General features: G+C 44.7%; 1 protein-coding gene across 2 annotated transcripts in view; it reads right to left on the bottom strand.

Moving 5' to 3' along the window:
- Positions 1-25,774, bottom strand: part of camkk1a (calcium/calmodulin-dependent protein kinase kinase 1, alpha a) — a 54,492-nt gene extending 28,718 nt beyond the window's left edge. The window contains exons 1-3 of one of the 2 annotated variants that reach the window (XM_087847014.1): positions 25,704-25,774; positions 5,100-5,491; positions 1,728-1,775 (exon numbers count right to left, since the gene is read on the bottom strand). In XM_087847014.1, the coding sequence (XP_087703140.1) occupies positions 1,728-1,775; positions 5,100-5,387 (336 nt within the window). In that variant the 5' untranslated portion in view covers positions 5,388-5,491; positions 25,704-25,774. Of the gene's footprint in view, positions 1-1,727; positions 1,776-5,099; positions 5,492-24,919; positions 25,585-25,703 lie in introns of those variants that run through there. The other variant, XM_087847013.1, reaches the window with a different exon arrangement.
- Between the last annotated feature and the right edge of the window lie 2,196 nt (positions 25,775-27,970).

The following is a 27,970-nucleotide window of genomic DNA, read 5'->3' as shown; positions in this document are numbered from 1 at the left end:
AACATCTAACAGCTGCTTCGTTAGCCTCGCCGGCTAATGCGCACTTCACACAACTGGATTTGGTTTTTCAGTTGCACCTCTGCTCTGTTCCCAACACGACACGTTTCTCCAAATCACAACAGTGTTTCTCTTTAATCGAGACTTTCTGTGCAACCTGGAAACATCGAAGCTCTTATGTTGCATTTACATGCATTTCTGCAAAGTCTGCTTCAAAACACAAACACCTGAAAACACTGATTTTTATTTTGTTGTGCTTTTGTCATATCAGGGTATCAATAAAGTCTGACATCACTGTAATCTGAGCTTAAATTCATTTTAGGGCTCATTATAGGTCCTTCTAGGCAGTCGCCTTAGCAACGGTGTCTATGAAGCAGATGTCTGGTTTTAGGAATAATTGAATGAAATTCTGGGATGTGTTGTAATCAGGATACTTTAACCACCCAGTCTCTCCTTTACAGCCTCTTTGTTTTTGCTTGTCCTGTTATGCTAACATGCTAAAGCCACTGTGGATCTGCTAGCAAGCCAATGTTAGCTGTTATGGACAAATACTGCAGCGCTTCAGCACAGCAGCGCTAGTCTGTGACGTCTCCATGAATCTATTAGAGCACTTCGCTCTCGCTCTGCAGGCCTACTTGTTGTTCCTAGAGTATTTAAAAGTAGAATGGGAGGCAGAGCCTTCAGTTTTCAGGCCCCTCTTCTGTGGAACCAGCTTCCAGTTTGGATTCAGGAGACAGACACTATCTCTACTTTTAAGATCAGGCTTCAAACTTTCCTTTTTGCTAAAGCATATAGTTAGGGCTGGACCAGGTGACCCTGAATCCTCCCTTAGTTATGCTGCAATAGATGTAGGCTGTCGGGGGATTCCCATGATGCATTGAGTTTTTCCTTTCCAGTCACCTTTCTCACTCACTATGTATTAACAGACCTCTCTGTATTGAATCATATCTGTTATTAATCTCTGTCTCTCTTCCACAGCATGTCTTTTATCCTGTCTTCCTTCTCTCACCCCAACCAATCACAGCAGATGGCCCCGCCCCTCCCTGAGCCTGGTTCTGCTGGAGGTTTCTTCCTGTTAAAAGGGAGTTTTTCCTTCCCACTGTCGCCAAAGTGCTGCTCATAGGGGGTCATATGATTGTTGGGTTTTTCTCTGTATCTATGAAGCGCCTTGAGGCGACTTTTGTTGTGATTTGGCGCTATATAAATAAAATTGAATTGAATTGAATCGAATCTGGGGTCCAGTGTTGGCTTCAGGCGTTTGCTCTCCCTAAAGCTCCATCCTCCTCCTGTAAAGGGTTTAATGACTGTATCCCATCAGCAGCTGGGTCATTTCTATACTCTGATTGATTGATTGTCTTTATGCAAACAGAGTCGTCCCTGTTGGCTGTTTGCAGCACTTTGGCTTCACAAATTTAAATGTTTGTCTTTATTTCTAAAAAGCTGTAAAAGGCGACATGTACAAATATGGAGGATAAAAACTGTAATGGTCCTACTGGGCTGTGATACAGCAGCTGAAACTGGGTTGTGCAGGCCTTTGGTTGGTGATGCAACACCAACCACAAATAAACCCACACTCGGTAATTCGATGGGTCAAATTTAGGAATGCACAGAACAAAGTGGAAATGGGCCCACGCTCTGCGCGGTCCACTTCCTCACACGCAGCTCGACCTCTCCTCAGGTCCTGCTGCTTTATAAACTGAACGGAGGCTGAGGGCACGGATGCTACTCACCTTTCCAATCTCACTCTTCAGCTTATACTGGTTCAACTGGATGCAGTCCTGAGAAACAAGCAAAGCAGACAAACATGAAAATCAATCCAGAATCATTTCAGCTAAAAGCAAAAGAAACAAAATGTTCTCCTGCTCGTGTGCTCACGTCTGCACTCAAAGTTATTCATTCCTGAGTCTGTAGTGTGTTTACCGTCTGCAGACCCATTAGTGCTCCTGCTTAAACGGCTGATTTGCAGCTCCATAGCAACCACTGCTACAGAGTTAGCCAGGGGCACGGCACAGGGGGGGGGGGGGGGGGGGCAAGGTGAGGGTTGGGGGTGTGGGGACGAAGGCTGTCGAGTCAGTAATCAAAAGGTGATCACTGCTCTGTCTGTGTGTGCGCAAGGAAGCAGTCGTTTATTTCATTACAGCTGGGGGGCGGCGGCTTGTGAGCGAGCCCAGTCGCCCGAGGCGTGTTTACAGAATGAGAGGTGGTAACACGGATGTTAGTGTGCAGGACGAAAGCACATCAGCAGCGCACGCTGCAGGACGGGACAGGCAGCGTATTTTAGAAAACGTTATATAGCAGGTTACACATCACTGCTGCGTGTGTTAGTGTGTTAGTGTCGGCACGGAGACGTGACGGTGTGACGGTGTGAAGCACTGTGGACAGAAGACTGAGGCTTGGGTACGACTCAGAAAAGGAGTGCTGTGATTGGCTGAAGAGAGATAAAAAGACAGAATGAAAATAGGGCAGTGAAGGATCAGAGGGAAAATGAGGAGATTCCAAAGAAAAGAGCAGCGGGAGGGATTGTTTTGGATTCCCAGCTTGCTGGCACATGCTCAGTGGATGCAGCGCTGCAGTTAATACTGTCAGGGCTGACGGATAAACAGGGTCATGCAGAAAGCCTTAAACACATCTGCCACACATGCACACATCAAGCTGCCCCACGCTAAACCTTTAGAGGGGGGCTGTCCGTGCACTCACACGGCTGCCCGGCTGTCATCGGTTTCTCTTCAGACCTCAGCCCGGCCTTCCTCATCTGCACTCACTGCTAAACAGCTGATCAGTGCATAACAAATACATACTCGAACTCATTGAGCAGCCATTAAGAGTCAGCAGCCTGAGGACGTTTGTGACAAACAGCATTTGAAGCCTGAAGGTGCAAAAATCTATTTTACAATCTGGACAAAAGTGCACATGAGGTGAAGCTCCCCCTGCTGCTGCATTAACATCATTAACGTAGTCGTACAAGAAAGCAGTTTTTATGGTGATCTGGTGTAAAAGCCTGTAAACTGTATCACGCTGCGCAGACAAACACAAGCAGATACGACTGCCAAACGCCACCCCGAGAGCCACGTACAGTTTCCACTCACTGATCCAGCAGCTACAGCAGTTAGCTTGGAAACATTTACTGGGGGCATTAGGGTTAGCATGCACTGTTGCTGGTCCACTCATCTCATTGCATCAAGTCTTCCAGCAGACTGGTCGGTGCATTAGTTTTTACTGCAGTCAGTGTAATTGCCCCTCTAGGCCCATATACACTCATTTAAGTACAATTACACCGTCTCACAATAACGCCTGTTTCTGTCCTTACTGTTGATCTTCAGATCCTCCAAACTTTAAAACACAGAAATCATTCTCTTAGAAGTTCCCACGGTGCACGGGAAACATTATGAACAGAGAGAAAAGACAGCAGGAGGACGGTGACACAACCTGGTGACGTTTCATCGTCTGACTTAATGCAGGACTTCCTAATTTACCAACAGACGTCTGTTTTGAAATGGAAATAACAGGATGTAGATTTGTTCTGATCAGCCTACAAAGGTGTTTGCTGGTTTGACCAGTCGTAGCAAACCTCTCCCACCCTCGCTGTGCATCCAGCGCGAACGCTGACATACGAGCAGCACCAGCCCTTTTCATGGTTCAGAGCTGCAGCTCCATTTGCAGATAGGAATGGACACAATGACAGGTGTGCGAGGCTGTGGCAGCAATGTGATGGATTCAGAGGGTTTCCTGTGCTGGCAGCTGTCAGAAATATTTGATGTTCAATCTGAACTGGAAAAAGCCGAGAGGAGACTCGAGAGTCACCCAGAGCCACACTGGCAGAGAGTTTAACAGACTAAAGGCCCGATGAGAGTCAACACTGAGACAAAAGCATCACTGCTGTCAGAGACAGCACGCACACAGAGCTAGCTTGATTTTATGCAAAGCTAACTAGTCCAGGCAATTACGTGTGCAGCCATTTCCTCAGGATACGTGACTTTGTTAACTTCAACTAATAAAATGCACCAAGCAGCAAAAGCTGTTGTGGCCCAGAGGCAGGAATGTCCTGACATGTGAGGCTCAGTTTATGCTTCAGCAGGAAATTTACATTCTAACCTTGTAACTGCAGATCCCTCTGAAACCATCGACTAACCTTCAGCATTAGTTCAGACTCGCAGCAGAAATGCAGCCACACATTGCACTGAGCCAGCCTGCAGCTCTGTGATTGGCCGGCTCAGTACCTGTTCATAGTTCCTGCATGTTTCCAGTTACAGAAGTGAAGCTGGCACCGCTGACACACTGCTACACAATCACATGATCATTAACACACAGCACCAGCATCAAGGATAAATTCCAGCAGCGAGTGGACGACTACTGGACCACAGACTAAATCAGTCGTTACACACTAGATGCTAAACTGTGTGTTTGATAGTAACAACATGCACTTTAAACAGATTCATTAGCTTCCCTTGTTTGTAACAGTTAACCTTTATGCTCTTCTCCATAGCAGCAGCCGCTGTGTGCATCACTGCAGGTTTGCTGCTCGCTCGTCTGTCCCTGAAGCTCCGGGAAGAAGACAGCGAAGCAGGTCGTTTGCAACCTGAAGGTTTCTGTAAAACAGCACGACCAGCCTTTACCGTGACTGCACAAATGTGAAACCACAGAGAGTAACAGTGGAGTCGATGAGGCTCGACATACAGTGCATAGCTGCTCCCAGGCTGACCGACGTCTCCTCTGCTGTTCAGCAACACAACGCAGGCCTGAAAGCACGTCGTGTCCATCTGAGCCGATCAAACTGCTTCTTTTTCCTGCCCCGACACTCCAACATACAATCACAGCACACACGTGGACCGGTCCAGACTACATTTCAGGGACAAAGCTGTCGCACTGACACACAGCGCCTGTAGTAACAGAGGCACCAACCAGGATGTGCTGGTTGTGTCTACTTCTGACAACTGCTGTCATGAGCAGGACAGAGCTGCCGTCTGTCAGCGAGCACCTCGCTGTGATGCCACCTGTCACACCCAGCTTCAGAAACCCACCATGCTTCATGTCTTCACCTCACACTGGTGCTGCTGTCACATATTCACACTGAAGCTGAAATAACATATTAGGAAGATTCTCACCTGGGAGTCTGATATGGACACCCGTTTGCTCTCCACAGTGGGCCTGCGAGGGGAGATGTGCGTCCTCTCCTGCAAAGACAGCTTCCTCCCAGTCAGGTGAGGCCGCGATGGAAGAGGCCGCTTGGCCTGAGCCACATCCTGCTGGGACGCGCCGTTCTTCGCGCCGCTGGCGGCTGAGCCGTCCGAGTCTTTTGTTGTCATGGCGGCCATGATGTCTGTGAGACCGCTGGTCGGCGTAGAAGAGTTCGGGTCCAGCCTCTCACAGCCAGCGTCACTGCTCATAGCCATGATGGCTCAGGAAGTGGGAGCTGTGGAGAAGCAGGTGGCAGGGAGAGGAACAGGCCCACCAGCATCAATGTGGCCAGCGTGCAACGTTCAGGGTCTCAGCGGCGCTGCAAAGACAGAGACGGGAAAAAGACAAGCTCAGTGAGAGGAGATGCACTATGCATGCACCTGGTTTGCTTTAAGGATGATTCTCTCTAATTTATCTCTGCTAAATGAATCTGTTTATTTGCCAGAGAGCGGAGCTAATAAAAATCATCTCCATAAGCTTTTGTCACATGTTCATATATTCACAACACGTTCTACCTTTGACTTCTACCTGCAGGCTGTTGCCTGTTAAACACATTCAGATCTCCACGACAGGTCAACGCTAAACGGGCTGCCGCCCACGAGCACCTCCAAGTGCTCTCAGTCTAGCATTCACGCTGCGATGGACGCGTGCGCGAGCGTCTTGGGGGTCGGTGTGTTGCCACAGGGACACTCTGGCCTATCAGGAGCCCTGCTCTACCTCCTGAGCTGCAGCCGGCCCCGTTTGGTTGGTTCAGCTCGTTGCCCTTATCCACAAATTAAGAGCTACCATGAACTGATACCAAATGCAAATTCATTTATGAAACAACATGGAAACTGGCCATAAACTATCTAAAGGCTTTAATTCTAAATGGTAGGGATGCAACGATACCAATTTTTTCAAACCGATACGATACTTCTACCACACACACACACACACACACACACACACACACACACACACAAATACAATGAATTGGAAGACAGGTTTTATTTTATTCTCTGCCGATAAAAAAATAATATCTTAATAAAAATGACCACAAAAAAAATTTCAAGTGAAAAATAAGCACTTCTGTTAAAATATTGCAGAGTCTCCACATTGTAATTTTACAAAATATCACTGAACTATTGGCACTGTCTCGAGCTTTCAGAATAATAAATAAACACTTCTGTTTGGAATAAAATAAATACAAATTAGGTTTGAGAATAAAATAAACTTTTAAAATTGTTGCAGAGTGTCCATATTGTAAACAAACAAACAAAATAATTATTATTAAATAAATAATAAAATATAAAAAATTATAAAATAAATAATAAATAAAATAATAATTGGCCCCCTAGTGGCCAATCTAAAAAACTACAACAGAAATGACAAGCCACCCTCTGATTAATGAAATAAGTTGGTATCGGTTAACTTTTACGAGTATGAGTACACACACATTTTACAGTATCGGCCCCGATACCCGATACCAGTATCGGTGCATCCCTACTAAATGGTTAATGAAGCATTGTTGTTGAGCCTCCTGAGTTAACGATGAAAGTCTGCATGCTCGTCCCTTTTTGGCTGCTGAAAACTTTAGAAAAAAGCCTCCTCACAGTCTTAGTAAAGGGAGGATTGTTAAAGATTTCGGCGGCTGCTGAAGGTTTGCACGAAACACAGATGCAAACCGAACGCTTACATGTAATCAGGCAGTTCAAAGAGGAAATGTCATCTCTGCGTGGGCGGGTGGCCTGGTGGTTCATGAGCCTACAAATTCAAATTAATGTCTTCATTAGAAAACCCAACCCTTCAGTGAAAAGCCTTATTATGCTTCATGCTTTCAGTCAGATGCATGTAGGCGGGACCAGGCGAAAAACGCAAACAAACAAAGAGACAGACAAAAAAAGGACTGAATGCTTTGTGTGCATAACCACACATTTTAGTGCAGTTTGTTTACTTTGTGTTTCCTCTTTCATCTCTAATCAAAGTCTCACCATTAGCAGCAAACAGAAAAAAGCTCCCCAGTACGTCCGGCTCGGGTTTTGTTCTGCACCTCGCACGGCCATCGAAGCTAAAGGCCTCTTACTCCATAACCGTCAAACACCATCTATGAGCAGCAGGAATCAAGAGTGTTTTCACCTAAACGCACCACCTGGGTCTGTATATGTGCCTCAGTGTGAGGAAGTCACATCTGAGGTGTTGAGTAAATGGGCTGAGTAATGCTGTTCCTGAAGTGTGTCAGGAAGGTAGAAGCTTCATAGTCAAAAATAACACCGTGTCCCAGTTTGTCCAGGTGTGTCTTACTGGTTCCTGTCATCCCACTGCCAGGCCTCAGTTTCAGCGGGATGGCAGCATCAGTTTGTTGGTTCATCACTTTGGTTCAGACGCTGCGGTCTTTTTTACCACGGGACTGATGCGGCGCTTTTGCATCAAATAGAAGCTGTTAGCTACCAAGCTGACAGTGCTAACGTCTGTTCAATGCAGCTTTATTTACACAGCGCCAGGTGCTTCATATTGTAAGGTACCCAACAATCATATGACCCCCTATGAGCAGCACTTTGGCGACAGTGGGAAGGAAAAACTCCCTTTTAACAGGAAGAAACCTCCAGCAGAACCAGGCTCAGGGAGGGGCGGGGCCATCTGCTGTGATTGGTTGGGGTGAGAGAAGGAAGACAGGATAAAGACATGCTGTGGAAGAGAGACAGAGATTGTGCACATACAAGAGTTGTTTACATTTCAGAGATGTTACACTAGTTCGTTTCCTGTTTGTCAGGGTTTGCGACAAGCGTCCTAAAACAGTTTTAGCTACTGCAGCGACCTGAGGGCTTGATGACACGTCAGCACGGCGTGACCACACTAACATCACTCACAGTAATGTGATTTGTTTTGATTGGAAAGCATCCTTAACTAACCTGCTAATTCATCACAATTCAGGGAAGGTGAGACGACCGCAGCCGTCTCCAAAGAAAACAACCCGACCGGAACATTTTGGGAGTCGTGTTTGGGAAAGTGATTTTTCCCTGCAGCACCAGGACAATACACTGGATCCCCTACGTGGTCTCCTCTGTAACAGTCACTATTCATGCAGAAGTATGAATGTCAATGACGTCTACATCGATTCAGCATGTGTCAGGACCAGAATTTACCCTCTTCTATTTGCATATTTCCTGATTATTCGTGTGTGTAAATTGCAAGTACTGGGTAAGAAAAACAACCTTTACACTGGCAGCAGAGATCGGAGACGCATTGTGTCCTCCTGACTCATTTGAGAAAAACAAAGGATCTGTCATATTTTGCTTATTTCTTATCGCAGCCAGTGATTATGTGTCTGTTGAAACGGGTTCTTTGCACTGCAGCCTTCAACACGCTGCATGTGTGAGCAGCATCCTGGGAAGTGGGAGGCAGAGAAGCAGTGGTCTGGTTATTCGTTTAGCTGCACTGCGACTTATTTGTTCAGAGGCAGGTAACCGCACATTTACGTAACGCAGGACAATATGCTATCAGGTTTAATATTTCCTCTCACATCTAACCTTTTTACTTTGGTGCATCCAGTCATCTCAACAGATAAATGCTTAAGAGGACAGTTTCTCCTCCTCTTCACAGCACAGCTGTGACCGCCACACCGACAGGTCGAGGTTCCTACATATTATTTCATTTTTTCAATTTCATCTTTCTGAATATTGCAAATTCTTTCTCTCTGGTACGAGAAAATCAGATGTGACATCTCTGCTGCATGATCGAGCCACAAAGACGGACGCAGCTAAAAAAACCCCAGGAAGCAAAGCAGACATGTCTGTATACTGCAGGTGTAGAGTTACTGTGAGATGAGGGGAAGAAGATGACAGATCTGGTTCTGCTGCATCAGTTTTTATTGTTTTAATACTGAGAGCAACAATGTAGGAAGGACGTGCTGAAAATTCTCCTTCAAAGCGTGATGTCACAAAGCGGCGAGGACGCTGTCCAGTCCAAATAAAGAAGTTCAGGCCGATCTCTTTGGTCATGGCTTCAAAACCTCAGCTGAGCTGTGCTCAAAGACAGCCCGGGACCAGATCCTGACCAGATTCTGGATCAGCATCTCCCAACCAATAGGAATGCACCATGAAATGAAGTACTGATTAACGCTAAACCAGCTATTATTGTGAAAACTGTGCAAAGCGTGCAGTTTGTAAATCCTTCAGTAAAGAAAGCGGACTCTGCTGACATCGCAGAGCTCACAGCGTGAACATGTAGGAGCGTGCACATGTAGGAGCGTGCACGCAGCACAGCCGATACAAACCTGTTTGCTGGAGTCAGGTTTCAGGTTGTTGTAATAAAAAACTCACGTTAGTGAAACTTCAGCATGTTTGATTTCAAGGGTGGGAAAAGATTTAGAGATGGAGCCTTTGGTTTGTGTTTGGCACAGCTGAGGTCTGTCAGCCACAGAGAGGTGGTTGGTTTCTTTCACTGAGGCTGGACGGAGGATTGTTTCCAGTGTAACGTTTGTGCACTGAAACATGGCAGCTTGTTAAACGGTTACAGGTAGGGGTGGGGAAAATGGATACTGTGTAGCATGGTGATATTTTGTTTGCTAATAATGTATGGATACAGGGACAGCAGAAATCGATACTTTGTTACAAAAAGGTTTTTGTGCTCTGACTTCAGAGCATGTTGATCCTTTTTCTGAGCAAGAATCCTGACATTCCTTCACTGTCCAAATGTGTTTAACTTGTTTTTGGCAGCAATAAACATGACAGTTTACTTATTTTAATTTAAGACATGTTTTATTTTAATTAAGTTTAAAACTTTTTTATTTAATGTAAAATTATATTTTGTTTTAATTTACTTTCAAATTCTTCAGTTGCTGAAGGGGCTGCATAGTTTTCATAAACTGCATAGTTCAGAATAGCTATAATTGTACCAGATGGTTGATTCAGTTAAGTTGGACTAGACTGTAATACAAACCGTTCAGTTTGTCAACAATCAAACTGAAATGAGAGAAAGACTGAGTGTGAGACTTTGATATTAGAGAAAATGAATATTGATAAAGTTTACCTTTATGTACAGAATCTGAATATCGCAAAATATTTTAAAAATTGCAATAATATCGTATCGTGGGATGTATGGTGATTCCCACCTCTAGTTACGGGGTCGTTCCATCTCAAATCACTTGTTTTCTTCAGTTTACATAAAAATGTTACGTCCAGTGTTCGGACATATATAATGTCAAATACTCTGTCAGCATCCAGAGTTTACTATTATTATATTACTATATTTAAATTTCACAATGTCGAACATGTTTTAAAATGAAATTCTTCATCAGAAAAATGAAGAAAAACTACATTGAAATGAGTTTCCTAATCATAACAGTTTAATTATAGTTGAGAATAATTTCATATATACAGCAACATGAAATAACATGTGCACCATGTTCTGCAGAGATCAATGCTTTCATTAAAGGTTCTGCTGCAGATGCAAATGTTAATATTTAAATCTCACCCAATATCTGTCATCAGGTAAACAATTATAGGAAAAACAGACAAACCAGAAAAAGCTTGAGATCCTCTGAAAGCTTTAAAAACCTTCTTTCATTTCAGTTTAGACTGAAGCAGCTTCAGCAGAGCCAGTTACAGCAGGAAGGAGACGGCTGAACAAATGAATCCATTTGGCTTCCATTAACAAACCACTTTCACCCTTAACCTGCCTTCAATTTGTCTCCTGTGTCATTCGTGCAGACGGCAAACACAGACATCAAGGCCGAAGTCTAAAGAAAGTCCTGCATTCAAAGAAAGAGAAGACGGCGTGTGGAGCGAAGGCGTCCAAAGAACTGCTCACATGTTGTTTTCCATGTGCTGCTGTTTCCCCTCTTTACCTCCTCTGAGGTCTCTGTGGAACGTAGCATGGTGTATATATATAAATATATATAAGCAATTACATTTTCCTCCCCGTGTGTGTACACAATCTAAACACTGAAGTCATCTGACATATTTTATAAATTACAGACAGCACGTGTGCTTCTGAAGAGCTCCACTTGAACTGTGTGACACTGTTTGCATTAAATTCATGACAACCTTGACAGGAAACCCACGAGCTGTGTTTTATTGCACCTCTGTAACTTTCCTCTCTATCACATCAGTGTTTGAGGCTTTTTATTGCAGGCCTTGCTATTAAAAGTCAGACGTCTTACAGGACAAAAGTTTTCTGCAATTGAGACAATTTTCATTTATCTCATTTAGAATCAAAATTCACGACCTTATAAGGAAAAAAGAAATTTGTCCCGAGCATCTGTGTAAGTTGGTGCACTGAGACTGAGTAACAGTCTGCAGCAGGCTTGTAGCACAAAGCTCATTTAGCAAGCTTTAGCATGACTAAGCACGACTGTGGCCGTGACTTGTGGGCTGACTAAGATATTATTTATCTTTGGTCAACACAGTTCTTGTTGTTGCAGCGCAGCAAACACTTTCTCTTTGCTGCTCCTGCTGTGGCCTCGGGACTGGCTGTAACCAAACTAACAACAAAGTCGGTTCTCTGATTAGAACAACTGAAACGGGCTTTGGCTTATCTCAGCCTGTGAATTACACGTTGACTCTTTGAACTTTGGTCCCTCCTGCGCTCACAGAGCTGCGAGCACATCAGACTGCTGCATCTTTGTATTTGCTGCTACATGCTGTTAGCATCTGGGTCCTAATCAAAGTTGAGATCAGTGCTAGGAGGAGCGTTACACTAGACTGAGCTCATCGTTCACACCATTAAAAAGCGTTCAAAGCTGATTAAAAGACAAATGTCAGTAATAACTGGGTGTCTAATTAAAGGGCACTGGAATCAAATTAACTTCATTTGTAAAACAAAATCTACTAAACGGACAATTTGAGCACATTAGTGTCACAGTTAGCCGTCAGTGCCGAGCTGCTGACATAAACATCATGATGGTGATGTTTATGTCAAATGAAGACAAAATCTCGCCTGTGGCGAGATTTTGTCTTCATTTGTGACCATTTTAGTGTCGAGTCAGTTTCAAACAACAACGTTGTGCTCCTCATCCAGGATTGGGAACAGTGAGCGGGAAGAAACTGACTTTATGTGTTTCAGTCATAAAGAAAATCTCTATTAGTACGATTATTTTACTCAGTGAGAATCTTGTTACAAGAAAAACCCCTGGAGTAAAAATGTGTTAACTGCCACGAGGCCTTATCCCATGTTTACTAGAAGCCACAATAAGTACAAATCAATACATTTATCTACTTAACACCAAATGAGTACAACTCATATTACACTGAAGAGGTTCTTCCCTTGCTGCTCTACTATCCATCAGCCTACAGGCTGATCACATTTCATCTCCCTCAAATCAAGGACGGGTGGACAACAACAACATCAACATATCAGCCTATTAGAGCACTTCGCTCCCGCTCTGCAGGCCTACTTGTTGTTCCTAGAGTATTTAAAAGTAGAATGGCCAGCTTCCAGTTTGGATTCAGGAGACAGACACTATCTCTACTTTCAAGATTAGGCTTCAAACTTTCCTTTTTGCTAAAGGCTGCTGGGGGATTCCCATGATGCACTGGGTGTTTCTTCTTCACTCACTATGTATTAACAGACCTCTCTGCATTGAATCGTATCTGTTATTAACCTCTGTCTCTCTTCCACAGCATGTCTTTATCCTGTCTTCCTTCTCTCACCCCAACCAATCACAGCAGATGGCCCCGCCCCTCCCTGAGCCTGGTTCTGCTGGAGGTTTCTTCCTGTTAAAAGGGAGTTTTTCCTTCCCACTGTCGCCAAAGTGCTGCTCATAGGGGTATGTGTATGTAATATGTATGTATTATTGTACCTTACAATATAAAGCACCTTGAGGTGACTGTTGTGATTTGGTGCTGTGTAAATAAAACTGAATTGAACACAAGAACTGGCTGCTACTGATGAATCTTTGAGCAAGCCTATGGTACAGTGTGGATTTTACATAGTTTGTGTGTCCACCCACACACACACCCACACACACCCACACACACACACACACACACACACACACACACACACACACACACACACACACACACACACACACACACACACTTTGTTCTTTGAAAAAGCATTGGGGGATACTTTGGTCGCTCCCTAAACAAAAAGAATTTGGCTTTTTTGGCTTTTCCCATGTTCCACTTTTTTTGACAGTCTAATCATCAGAACTGACCCTGCAGCAGCTGAAGGGCCTCTGGAAACAGCAAGAGTACTTTGTAATCAGCCAACAGCTGTGGGCACATTTAAGGGATATTCTCATCAACTGATGAATGTATTTGATGTCAAACACGACTTATTCTTGGGGAACAACAGCGAATGATGACAGTTTCCTACACGTCTCAGAGTCAGCAGTCTGCAAACCACAGCACCAAATGCTGCAGTGAGCCACCCCACGTCCCCTCCCCCCCACTGTGACCTGATGACAACTTCAATGATTACAGTTTGTAAATAATAAATAATAAAGTGTACAAAGAGCTGTGAGGTTTGTGTGTGGGGAGGGAAATTGTTCAGTATGTAGATGAAAACACATGATGGGAAATGACAATAAACAAACATCATCTATAGGATGTAACTTATTACACAAAACAAAGACCGCTGAGACCACGTCCTCCCAAACAGACTCACAGGTTCATGTCTGATATCCAGTTCAGCACAGGAGGTTCAGGTGTGTGAAGTCACACACTCGAGCTGCACACAGGTGCTGACACTGTGTTGCTGACACTTGCTGCACACTTTGCAGTGTGTTTGCCGGCACAGACTAATCCCCGGAACTCTTTAATTCAATCCACAGGATTATCTGGCACCTGTACGACACAATTAGCTGGAACCATAAACCTGTTAAACACGTTCTCGTCCACCCATGCAGAGCGATGCAACGGGCAGGAAGCTCCGCCCCTGGGATCCACGGCGACGATCAATGTGAGTGGACAGAAATACACCGGGGGACAATCCCACACAAATCCAGGACACCCTCTCCAGGGTTGGTTACCTTGGGCGTTATAAGCCCAGGATTACACAGGATATGAAACTCAGGGAAGTTGGATGAGCCAATTATTGCTCCTGTGCTCACACTCATGAGTCGGCACGCTGCAGCAAGCCTGACTCTCTCTGATAAGGACAGACTGGAATGACCACCCCGCCCTCCCACCTCCAGAGAGGAAAACTGATCTGCAGAGGTGTGTTGTAGTTGTGTTGTAGAGGACTTTTCAGGTGAGGCCGGCTCCACCCTCTGTCCTCGTGACACTGCTCAGGCTGACCAGCACAACCTACAAGCTGGTGACCTACTTTTAGAAAGCGTCAGCACAGGCTTGAGTCCAGCGGAGATGGCAGGTTAATACTGAAGACAAACTGAGTGTTATCCGTCTCTTGCCGACTCTTAAAATTCCCACTTACGGCTCTCAAGAGGATCCTGGTAATCTGTGATGATTTGAACCCGCAGAGGATTAACGTGCTGCTGCAGAATGAGAAGCCATCCATCCTTCCCATTGAGAGTGATACACTAAATCCCCCAAAGAGCCACAATCCCGGTGATCTCTATCCCTTCTCATTGAACCCTGTGGTCAGGTGGAAGGGACGCTGCTGTGTCAGCTCTGATGCACAGCTGCTGGTGAGGCTGCAGCTTACCCTCATCTCTAACAATAATGCATAAGACATGAGCAAGATAACCTAAATTCAGAAGTGTATATTGCCTCCTCTGCCTGATATGCTTTTACTCCTTCACCTGCTGCTAAAACAGCTTCAAACCATTCGAGTCATGGACTGCTACAGCCTGGAAGCAGCCGAACCCAAATTCCCAGTGCCAGGACTATCACAGGAACACCCTCCCTACAAATACTGACAGCAGGTCGGCTGTTACAGCAGTGATCATCTGACCTGTATCACTATGAGCTAATCAGCAGCAATATACAGCAACGTTATTCACTTACTTTTATCAGGTTATGCACTCTGTAACACAATGTTAGACTGCCCAACAGCAAGACCAGCAGCAGTATGTCTGAAAGTAAAGGTTTCTGTTCACAAGTTTCTTTTCTTTTCCCAAAAAATTCAGGAAGCTTGTAAATGAATTATGCAACGTGTAAATACGTCTATTAGGTGGATGCAAACTCACAACAATCGTAGTTTCTGGGTCACAAAGCTTTTAATAAAATAAATCATCGAGTCGACCTCGAAGAACAAATCTGAACGGATTCTTAACACGAGCCACTCTGCACCTCTGCAACATTTAACGGGAATCATTCAACATTAAGCTTTCGTGTTTGCAGACAGAATGACACACACACACACACACAAGCTGGTGAAAAGAAAAGGAAGCTGTTAGTCCACATGTTTAACCAGAGTCAGGGAAGGGAGACTCGCACGCACCGACGCACGCACCGACGCATGCACCGACACGCACACTTGGTTGGACAGGCTACCAAAACAACACAAAAGCTGAGATTAGAAACACAAAAATCACAAACAAAAAAATGCTACTTGATTCTCGGCTAATAAAACTTTGCTGTATGTTTTCGTAGACTCACATGATGTCAGTCTGGCCGTGTGTGGCTACGCTGCTAGCAAGGCCGAAAATGTGCATTAAAATGATGACAGTAATCTGATTCACCCACAACTACAGACTCCTGTTCACTCAGAGCAAAGCGTAGATCCAGACGCTGACATTTCCGTTTGGCAGAAAGGTTATCGTGCTTGTGCTGTGAACGGTTGTCAGGTGTGTAAATTTCATGTGCGGCAGCCAGTAAGAGGTCTTGTGCAGGCTCGATGTTCTGAGATGAGACGGCGGCGCATTAAGTGAAGACAGCGTTCTCCTTACACGGTCGCATCGATGCGGTTTCACGCACACGTGTGTCTTTACGGTCTAATGAGCATGACAGTGTGAACGGGCGGAGATTACAGGCGTCTCAGTGACAACATGACTTAACGTTCATGGCCTCCAACCGTGGATAATGATCTAATAAATGCAATTAGCTGCACATTACACCTGACATGTAACGGAGAGTAACGGTCGCTCCATCCTGTGACCAGGTTCGGCTTCTCTGCCAATAAGCTCCTTTGTGAAAAGCATTTCAGAGAATTCTCGCTGGGGGAAAAAGACATTTTTCCAAGCTTATATGGCCTCCACAGGATTATAAACATCAGAACAAAGGCAACTGTTAAGCTGTTATCTCTTTGGAACAGATTTCTTAATGTGCATTTGATGTGTGAAGAAAAAAAAGACGACCCCAGCTGCCTGAAGATCCTTACAGGAACAAGTGGTTATGTTGTTTGTGTGGGGAAAGGTCACAGGCAGAGGCCGCGACGAGCAAGCTGCTGATATCAGACAGGAAGCAAATGTTTAGCCCTCGATGGCTTAATCATGGCGCCCAGAGAGGTTCTTTACATTTTTCAGTCTTTGTGGAACACTGGCAGATAACACACATTATTTAAAAGACAAGAAATGACAAATCAAAGTCAAAAGTCACCAAAGAGACAGTCGTGTGGTATGAACTCGAAACCTAGAAGAACCATCTGCAACTATTCCAACAATGAATCCTTTAAGTGGCAGTTTTGGGCAAACATACCTGAAGTGTTTCAGCTTCATATCTTTATAAACTGAATCTAAAACACACACTGTAACTAGGAAACCTCGCAGTGGGAAAAAGGAACTTGCAATATACATAAAATGACTTTTTCTTTTTTACATCTGCTGATGGCGATCAGTGATGACTCCATCGTGCCAGCCACATCCTTCATCCCACTGATATCAGAGCCAGTTTATTCTCGAGAAATGTAACAAACCCTATGGGCTGTAAGCCTTTCTTTCCTTTGTAAGTAACATTAGCAGCAGCATTGAAGCGTCTGCTATTCTCCACCCTTATGGCAGCTACAAAGAGAAATTTTGATGCAGAAGCCTGGAGAGAGGAGCTGAGGTTGGTCAATTCTCTGCAACTCTCACAAAAATAGGCTTCCCTCTCCTCAAAAAAGAAAAGAGTGCCGGTGTGAGCTGGCCCAGGGTTACATGCTGCTCCTCCTCCAGGTTTTCATCAAAAGATTACCAGCTCTTTCATGCAGGTCCATCGTTCCTGCAGAATTATATTTATACAGCAGTACAGCAAAAGCCCCAGAGCAGGAAAAGTAGAGAGCATCATATAGAGAAGCTGAAGAGCAGCGTACTGTCAGAGGAGATCTTAAGCTGCCTTTTGTTAGAACTCGGCTGAAAATACAACTGTGATGGCCACGGGAGTCGATTCCTCCACCTCCACTGCTGTCTGCACAGATAATTTACAGCAGCAGGAAAGGTGTATACTTCTTCTGTAATGTGTTAATTTGTGATTTTGATGTTGTCATGCTGTGAGATACATTACCATATTTTTCACACTATAAGGTGCACTTAAAATCCTTTATTTTTCTCAAAAATCGTCAGTGCAACTTATGTATGAATTCTAGTTGTGCTCACTGACCTCGGACCGGTTTTATGTGCTACACGGCGCTCAAAGATCTGACAAAAATGTTTTAGTACGACTTTGCTAAGCTACGAAGCCGCACCGCTTGATGGATTGTTGGAGCATTACGGCTACCGTAGTCAGGAGCCTCGCGGAGGAATCTGGGTCCTAAACTCCGTATAATTCAGGTCCCAAAGTCAAACAACACTGCAGCATCACTGAGAGTTAAAAACTGTCTAAAGTCTTTCATCTTTATTAAAATGATCAGCGTAGCTGCTTTACCAGGTGTAACAATTAAGTTTAACATCCATGAAAACAGGATTTATTACATTTAACAGAGTTAGAAGTTAGCAGGAAGTTAGCTCGCTAGTTAGCTAAACATGATATAGCATGTTCTGACAGAGATTTCTGAAAGAATTAAAACGTACAGCTCTGCTGTCACTTCCAACATAAATGAAGACAAAAACTAAACAGCAGTGACGTTTGCAGGGTTACTGAAGTTGGACTAGCTGGTAGATAATGATGTGCTACGTGATCGCTAGCTACACAGATATGTTAGCATAAACACAGTGAAGCTGGAGGATGAACGCTAACTTTTTTTCCACTCGATAAAAGTTAACGTGAGGGTTCCTGATGGTTAGAGACAAATGCAATCGCATGACAGGATGCTGTAAACGGACCAAACTTCAGTCAGGAGAACAACTGAGATAATCCATCCACAATACCAGGTTAGTCATTAATATACTGCAACAACATGAGAATAGAGCAGCTGCAGAGGATTCAGCATTAATGAATCAATGGTACAGAAGTGGAGGAAGCAAGAAGAATGAGTTGAGGAAAGTTTGACTTATCTGACTGTTTGGTTTCGCTTAATGCGCCTTATGGTCCAAAAAATACGGTAACTGTAAACCAAGTACTGCATCTTGGTGGAAGTGAGAATTACAGTATACAATTTATCTCACGGTGGATATGAATGTCTGAACCAAACTTCAGTGCAACTGTCGATTAGCAAACACTCGAATCCTCAGCAAGGCAGGAATAATTAAAGGAATGAATACAGCCCAGTCTTCACCGGTGTGGTGGACGGACTGACTGACATTGCTATCCCACGAGCCACAGTGATAGCATGACCAGAAGCATGTGCAAATTACACTACGACTTAATCTGAAAGATTGAAAATCAGATTACAGTTACTACACGTTGGGACCCTGTATCTTAATGTACTGTGCTATCGCTAATGATCAGGGACTGCAAAGCAGGCTCTTCCATCTATATCGACATGGAACCAATCCATTTATTTAGGAGCTGAAGCATGCCGAACACCCCCTGTTTAGTGCACAACATACCTGGTCCCAAGTCCACCCATGTATTACTTAAAAGTCGATGTAAACAAAGACAATACCATCTGTTTAAGCCCGTCTCATTACTACTACATGTTTCACATAGCTGCCACATGTAGGTTGGGTGACAGAACCTTCTGCCAGTGTGTGGGCATTCACTTGAAATAACTTGAGATATGCATTAACTATTTTTATCTTTGTACCATTTCACTTTAAACGAGTATCTCCCTGTGTACCGTCAGGCCCTCTTTAAGGAAATGAAGTGAGCTAAAAATATGGAACAGGTGTCGAGTGCTCAGAGCAGGTAAGGCTAAACCCAAAGGTGTTCGCTGTGACAAGTGCTGCCGAGGGAAAGCCGATGTCGGGGTTTGCAGGGGAGTTTGCAGCATAGATCAGCGTCTCCAGAGGGCAGGCACACACTCAACCACACATTTATTTCAGTTAGCTCCCCGGCCCTGGGACCGTGCGAGACAACGACGTTAAGACATGAATACAGACACAACTTACAGGGATTTAAGAGCTACTTGTGTTATTTTTCTTGCATTGCTGTCATACTGTCAGTCTGACAACAATGTGTCTTTCTAAGAGTACTACTATATCGAACCGTATGGATTTTTGTAAAATCATAATGTGGTTACGAAGCCAAAGCTTCAGGAAAGCCACAGAAACATACTAATCAATACTTTAATGTTGCCCTTCTAAGACGTGCCGGTGTCTCTCATACAGACTAATGAGAACGAGCGAGAAGTGCAAGTGGGTGGAGTACAGGCTAGCACTTGGATGAGGTTAACTGAGAGATCTGAGGATCCCCAGAGTCCTTACTGGTCGTGCTTTGAATGATAAAGGCCAATATGCAGATAAAGCTGCGTGCCAGCTGCAGAATGAACTAATGAGGACCTAAATGGATTCAATTTCTACACCTCTCACCTCTAAAAAGTAAAATAACACAACTTGTTACCTGCACCTAAAGTTTCACAATTATCTGTTAGGTTGGCTGACATTTAAAATGTCATCTGGAAGATAAAGCAAGGGGGAGGGGGGGGGGGGGGTCTCTTTACCTCACCAACCCTTTTATTCAGTGTTAGCTGACTGACTCTGTGCAGACCATCATGATCTGAACAGCCCAGCTCAGAATGTAGCTCAGGCTGCCTCAAAGTTTGTACTTGATGTCATCATCACTGATTTTGAGCACTTATCCTAAACATGGAGATTCCTCATTTATAATTTCAGGACAACAACATCTAATTAGTTTGTAGGGGTGGGAAAGAATGGATACTGTGTAGCATGGTGATATTTTGTTTGCTAATAATGTATGGATACAGGGACAGCAGAAATCGATACTTTGTTACAAAAAGGTTTTTGTGCTCTGACTTCAGAGCATGTTGATCCTTTTTCTGAGCAAGAATCCTGACATTCCTTCACTGTCCAAATGTGTTTAACTTGTTTTTGGCAGCAATAAACATGACAGTTTACTTATTTTAATTTAAGACATGTTTTATTTTAATTAAGTTTAAAACTTTTTTATTTAATGTAAAATTATATTTTGTTTTAATTTACTTTCAAATTCTTCAGTTGCTGAAGGGGCTGCATAGTTTTCATAAACTGCATAGTTCAGAATAGCTATAATTGTACCAGATGGTTGTTCAGTTAAGTTGGACTAGACTGTAATACAAACCGTTCAGTTTGTCAACAATCAAACTGAAATGAGAGAAAGACTGAGTGTGAGACTTTGATATTAGAGAAAATGAATATTGATAAAGTTTACCTTTATGTACAGAATCTGAATATCGCAAAATATTTTAAAAAATTGCAATAATATCGTATCGTGCGTTAAGTATTGTGATAATATCGTATCGTGGGATGTATGGTGATTCCCACCTCTATTAATTTGTGTGACAAACTACAAACCCAGCTGTGGGCTGGAGCTACTCTTTCTTTTTTAGCATATAAAGATGCATATGGAAAGATTTGTTTCTCAATATGATTGAATATTTCAATTTGACCAAACCAAACAATACTGCAGCATGCACTAGTTCGGTATAGAGAGTAAAAGTAAAGATGTTTTTCATTGCTAGTTTAGCCTAAACAAGAGTCTGAGAGTACTGACTTACTTTTGTGGAGGAACTGCAGTTATTAGTGTTTCCATGTTGGCTTCATTGTTCACACTTGTAAGTTGAATCTTCAATATATGAATGAGCAGGATATAGACCACGCCCTGCGCTGTGCCGCGCTGATAAGTGACCAATATCCAGAAAGCGCCATCAACAGGAACAGGAAACAATACATAGAACAGAGCGGGACACAGACGCGTCTTAACCTGCTTTAGCTCGGTCATCTCAGCGCTGTTGGAGAGCTCACCTGTTACAATTACTTGATGCGTCTATTCATCCTACAGCGCCAGAGTCGTTCTGACAGAGTGCAACAGTACACCGCGAGCTTCTACAAAGGAGGCAGAATCACTACAGCTGCTGCTCGCTCCTCACAGCTGTAACATGAAAGCCTGCGAGACATCAAATAAAGCGCTCGTTGGCGGATACAAACAGGCCTGAGCGTCACTCTCCAGACTGGAAAACACTTGAGATGCACGTAATGAGTCGTCTTACATCTCTGGTGAGGAAGACTACTGTCACTATCTGAGACAGTGTTTATACAGCTACATCTGCTAAATGACTCATTATGGCTGATGTCTCCTAAAAACCCAACAACCCAAGAACAAAAGGCTGTAACTGAACTTCTTCGTGTATTAAATACAGGCTTGATTTGAATATCAAAGCATCCCAAGAATAATGTCTCACCAGTTCAGGTCAAAGGTCAGGCACAGATTTCCATTTGGATCCAAATCTGTGAATCTTCATGGCTGACACACACAAACATGTAGAGGTGTAGCTGATGATGATCACCGGGCTCTCTCACAGTGAGCAGCGGACACACCACCGTGCAAACAAACAGAAAGGCCTTGATTTGATCAAACGATGGTACTTGAAGCTCTACAGACACTTAATGACCACGAATGATCCAAAATGACAAGCTGCAGGGTCAAGAGGTCGTCATCTCCAACCCGCTGCGAGCAGTCACAGAGCGACGCACAACGATGTTCAGGCCTTTAAGATTTATTTAAAACACTAATGCTAACACACACACACACACACACACAATACATATTTCTTTCTCCTCCCAGCCTCATGCAAGTCATTTCCCAGAGGGGCTGATGGAGCTGGGAGCTGTTGACATGTCCTCCTTTTCAGTCACTGAGCTGCGTCTCTGCTATGGTTCCAGTTTAAGCCATCGGCACCTTCAGTGGGGAAAAAGAAGCGTGCAAGGAAAACCGAAGCAATCCATGCAAAAGCAAATAATGAAATAAAATCTAATCAAAGTATATCTGCAATATGCTTCTAAACAAACAACTCTTGGCAATGCATGCCTCATTTTTGGACACATCACTTGACAAAGACCAAAATGCAGCCGTCACCTGTGCACATGTTTTGTTCAAACTGGAGAAGCAGTTAAAAAGCCTGTCGTGCTGTTTCCAGCTTCCACTCCTGGAATCTAAGCTAATAGTGCTGAAAAACAAACAGTAAATAAGCCCAAAAGAGGGAAGCTGAGCTGCTCAGGAACCAAACAATACATCAGCACCGCTGCAACAGAGCCTCCGGCCTGTTCAGCTCAAGTCACTTTAGTTACTCTGCCTGCGGGGATTCAAGTCATCACAGTGTCGACCGAGCCAAACAGAAACTGGTTTTCTCTGCGCTGAGTAAACACCAGGCCTGACTAATTGTTTAGGCTGGGGTTAGGAAGAAGTCAGAGACGACTCTGCAACTATTTGTGTGTCATTCAGCCACTCGCTGATTGTTTTTCCAAGGTGTACCACCGAATGAGTCTGCTCATTTATAGCTATCCTTCAAGCGACTTCATAGTCGGCCTCATCACTGATGGGGACGACAAGGAGTACAGAGGACTGACTCAAGACTTTGTGGACTGGTGCAGCTGAACTACCTCCAGATCAACGCCAGTAAAACCAAGGAGCTGGTGGTAGACTTCCACAGGCACAAGCATCCTCCACTGCAACCACTGAACATCCAGGGTATGGACATGGAGGCTGTGGACAGCTACAGGTAGCTTGGTCTTCATCTGAACAACAGACTGGACTCATAACTCAGACGCCCTCTACAGGAAAGGGCAGAGCAGGCTGTACCTGCTGCAGAGACTCCGGTCTTTTGGAGTGGAGGGCCCACTCCTGAAGACCTTCTATGACTCTGTGGTGGCCTCTGCCATCTTCTATGGTGTGGTCTGCTGGGGCAGCAGCATCTCTGCTGGGGACAGGAAGAGACTGAACAGAGCTGATCCACAGGGCCAGCTCTGTTCTGCCCTCTGGACCCAGTGGAGGTGGTGACAGGAGAATGGTGGCTAAGCTGTCGTCCCTGTTGGACAACATCTCCCAGCCCATGCAGGAGACTCTGACAGCACTGAGCAGCTCCTTCAGTGGGAGACTGCGGCACCCACGGTGTGGGACGGAGAGATTTCACAGGTCTTTCCTCCCCACTGCTGTCAGACTCCACAACTAAGACTTTAACTGATCAAACACATCCACACATGTGCAATAAGACTGCTGTATGTGCAATTCTTCTTCTGACGAAGTTGTACTTTTGTATTTTCCTACTCAGTTTTATATAGTATTTGTATTTCTATTTTATTCTATTGTATTTTATTGCATTCCAGTGTTTTTCTAATTTCTGCTACATAACTTTGCACTTTTGCTGTAACAAAACAAATTTCCCACCTGTGGGACTAATAAAGGTCATCTTATCTTAAAAATTCAGGCGCGTGCCTCATGAAGCGTGAGAGCAAACTTCTCCAGGCAAGCCGAGCGGCTCCCTGCTGTCAGGGAGAAGATCTCAGAACAAGCCTTATGAGCTGGTACGACCGTCGCACCGAGTGCAGGCAGGTCAAAATGACTGTGTCTAGAAAGCCCGGTCTTTAAATTAAAGCTGTTAGCTCAAAGTCTCTCAGCTCTGGTTGAGGAGATGATCTCACACCTCACCATTTGTCAATGCAAAGTGTTCTTCAGCTGGAAGCTCCTTCAACCACACTCAACAAAACTGGGAGAAGTTTAACTCTGAACTACAGGTGGCCTCATTTCATCCACTTCTGTGCTCTCTTCACCTTTACCCCCCCCCCCCCCCCCCCAAAAGAAAGGTAAGATGATAATGAGCCTATCGATATGATTATAAAATGTGTAAATAACTGAAATCTTTTAATGATCTTAAAATGAGATCTTCTGCTCATCGAGCACAGAGAACGAACAGAGTGGGTCCCGTCTCCTCCACGCTGCAGGCAGACCCCTGCTGAGCCGTTTGTTTCAACTATATAATCAACAGCAGGACAAAGTTCATATTTAGTCAGCTCATCCTTTCAATGACGTTTTCTTAAGCAAATTGAATTCTAACACATGATCCTGGTGTTTGAGCGGCTACAAGCCGTGAAATTTAGTCCTTAAATTCCACAGATGATGACTTCAAACTCACACGTGTTCATTTCGAGGATTCATCTTCTGCTGGCTCTCTGATCAATAAATAATCACAGCTCGTGGCTCACAGAGAGAAACCTGTGATCACAGGAGACACACCAGTGTGGACCTAAAACTGGGCCCTCCACAGCAACCCTGGAAGAGGTGCAACGACGTGGTTTGCACAGTTAAATTCTTGACAAACGTCGTGTCTGGTGTGTCTGGTGTAAGGCCACATCATGTTCTGCCAGGTGCGTGGCACAAATAAGCGCCACATCACGCAACGCTGCGTTTCGGTGCAGCTTCCAGCTCGAGGGGGCAAAAGCGCTTAAAATTCAGTGAACAAACTGCAGTGACCCAGCCTCTCTGATCCACGGAGCATCACTGAAACACGTGCGGGGAGCTCCATCTGCATTGCACAACAACACCAGCGCACTCCCCCCTGTGTTCCGCTACGGCGACTGCCCTGAAACCACACGGGAACACACCACGCGAGGATTTAGAGGAAAAGTTTCACTTACCCACAAAAAAGAAAGAGCGCTGGTGCGTGCTCGAGCCCCGGATTCAGAGGGTCGTCCCGCTCGGACGCGCGGTGCCCGCTTGAGTCGCTCTCCGCTGCCTTTTGTTCACACACGGGCTCCTCGTCGGGCTGCTAGGCGTGTGGCTGCTGACCCGAGGTGTGTCCCGTGTTTTGCGCCATCGTTTCCGGAAAGCACGGGCGGATCAGCCTGCGCTCGCCTCGTTTTGTTTACAGTGCAGCCACAGAGTAGTGCAGACACCCAGCGGCAGATCGCGCACACGAACACACACGCAGCCCTGCAGCTGACTGCTGCTGCACCACTGCAACGGGAGCGCAGCAGCAGCAGCGAAGGGCTGACCACAAACACTTTGGCACACACGTCGACAGCACGCCGTAACTTTTTGTTATTCGACGAGGAATGAAAGCTCGGGTCCTAAGATCCGCCCTGTTCCCGCAGCATGGCCAGTCGGTGCCACGGCCGTGGAAAACTCCGACACTGGCGCTACTGGTCACTACTCACTTCACACAAAGCAGCCAAACTCCCGGTGTTATAGAATAAAGCGTCATGCGTGTCCCGGATTAGATCAGCGGGTTTATCAGCACAGATGTGGATCTGCCACAATCATCCATCCATCTGATCCTGGAGGCGTCTACAGTGTAATTAGCGCCTCTGCTGGCCATCCTGCTCAGTTCCCCCAGAAACAAAATTCCAGGGAAGGTCTGACTAATTAGTGGAGATCAGAGAAGCACTCGGTGAAACAGGCTAATTGCTGGCCCACACTTACCACCGGATGCTGGTCAAACATCCAGCTGTTCTCATTTCTTTGAATCTATGAAATAAACGCCTCCCTGTCACTGAGAGCACTTCAGTGACCAGGTGATCAGCTGAAGGACCGGATGCTTTCAGGCTCTGTGTCCGGCTTTTTACCGGATGTTTCCCCATTTCTTAAGGACGTGGCTTGCAGACTGTTCATCTGTTAAAGAGGGTTTCTTAAGGTTTGCCACTTCTTCTTTCTTTCCTCTACTTGTCCAGTTTCCTCATTTAAAAAAAGACGCGCTGTACACAGTGAACTATGTCCAGTTTTCAGTTAATAGGGTGACCAACCGCCCTCTTTCCCCCGGACATGTCCGATGTTCACGTTCTGTCCGGGGGGGTTTTCGAGACTGATAAAAATGTCCAGAGGACCCGTGTGTGACGTCATCCCCAAACTTGCTTTGTGGGCGCGTGCTCTGCGCTCACGGACACGACGGGCAGCGCACAGGAACGCGTTTAAACGACCCCAAAGCGCAACTCCTTCTTTCACTGCAAAAGAAACCTCCCTCTCTCATAGCTGGACATGGCATTACATACATGACATTTATGGGGGGGGGGGTTTAAGCGTTTAAGCTTGATCAGCTGTTGTTAGAATTTATTTAATATTAATTTCTAGTATCAGCTGATGTTTGCTGGAGCCACAGCTGTAAAGCTGCTGGTCATGATGGTTTGGATATGTGGTGAGAGGGAAACATGAAGATGAAACCAGGAGATGTCCTTACTGAATCATCAGAGCTGAACAGGTGATGGAGAAACAGGTTTACCTTTTAGGTGACATGAATGAGTTGAAGTTATGAACTGTTTCTGAGAGACAAATAACACCAGGATCCTTTTCTAAGTAGCTGACAGCTGGTAACTGTGCAGGGGCGGGTCTAGCAAAGTGTTGCCAGGGGGGCAGGTAGGGCATTAACAGGGAGAGGGGGGCACAAAGAAATACTTTTCTTTCTTATTCTCATTTAAAATGTTTCACTTTTGATAAATAATTATCTGAATCTTACAACCAAAGTTTTTATTTGATGTCAAATATATAGAAATCATACATATACCAACAAGACTGTACATCACTGTCACCACAGCGTTTTCATTCAAAGGCTTTATGGCTTTAATCCCTGGGGGGCCGGTCTCTAGTCAAAATGTCCGGAACGATTTTATGTTTCATTAAGAAAGTTCTTCATGCCTGAGCCAAGTTTTCTCTTTTTTGGAAATCAAAATATGGCCACCAAGTTAATAGCTGTTAGAAATGATCTTGTTTATGCAAACATACTATTCGTGCCTGTTAAATGGTAAATGGCCTGTATTTGTATAGCGCTTTCACTAGTCCCCCCTAGGGACCCCAAAGCGCTTTACACACCCAGTCATCCACCCATTCACACACACACTCACTCTCGCATTCACACACTGGTGGAGGCAGCTACAGTTGTAGCCACAGCTGCCCTGGGGCAGACTGACAGAAGCGAGGCTGCCATATCGCACCATCGGCCCCTCTGGCCAACACCAGTAGGCGGTAGGTGAAGTGTCTTGCCCAAAGACACAACGACCGAGACTGTCCGAGCCGGGGCTCGAACCGGCAACCTTCCAATTACAAGACGAACTCCCAACTGTGATGGTTGGCATTATCACTGGTTCATCCATCGAGTCTTACGCCTTTTGTACAATTCTGAAGTCCGTGTTAAGTGGATTAACAAACAACAACAACTGAAGAGCTTCAGCTCAGCATTAAAGAACTTACAAGTCTGACTCCTTGGAAGCAAAATGTTAAAAAATGAGTTGGCTCAGGACGTTTGAACAGTACTGTACCGCAATAGCATTGAATGGTCTCAAGGAGGTCAGGTGGCCTGAGGAAGAAGAGAGAGATGGTGTGTGATGTAGTACCATGCAGCTACCAGCAGGGAAAATATGAGAAAGAAATAGTAAAATCTATGAGTCCTTATGCCATATGTGCGTTTTATGTCCCATAAGATTCTCCATATAATTGTTATGTAATGTCAAAAATAGTAGGGGTGAAGTATTAGTGCAGTAATAAAATCATTCCTAATATTTTGGTAAAATATGGAGCATGAAATGAGGCATGAAATGTGCATCTGGCAGAAGCACTCAGAGCATCTGACCTTCCCGTTGAGACTCGAGGTGTTTAGAAAGCTTAGCATCACTGTGTAATACAGACTCTGAAAAGGTTTATTAAATGAAACACTTTGCAGTTGCTTCCTGTGTGCATCCAGTGATCCCCCCAGTCACAGA

Source organism: Neolamprologus brichardi, chromosome 10 (genome assembly GCF_056152115.1).
Source record: "Neolamprologus brichardi isolate AB-2024 chromosome 10, ASM5615211v1, whole genome shotgun sequence".
NCBI classification, from domain to species: Eukaryota; Metazoa; Chordata; class Actinopteri; order Cichliformes; family Cichlidae; genus Neolamprologus; species Neolamprologus brichardi.
This window is presented reverse-complemented; position numbering and strand designations above follow the sequence as displayed.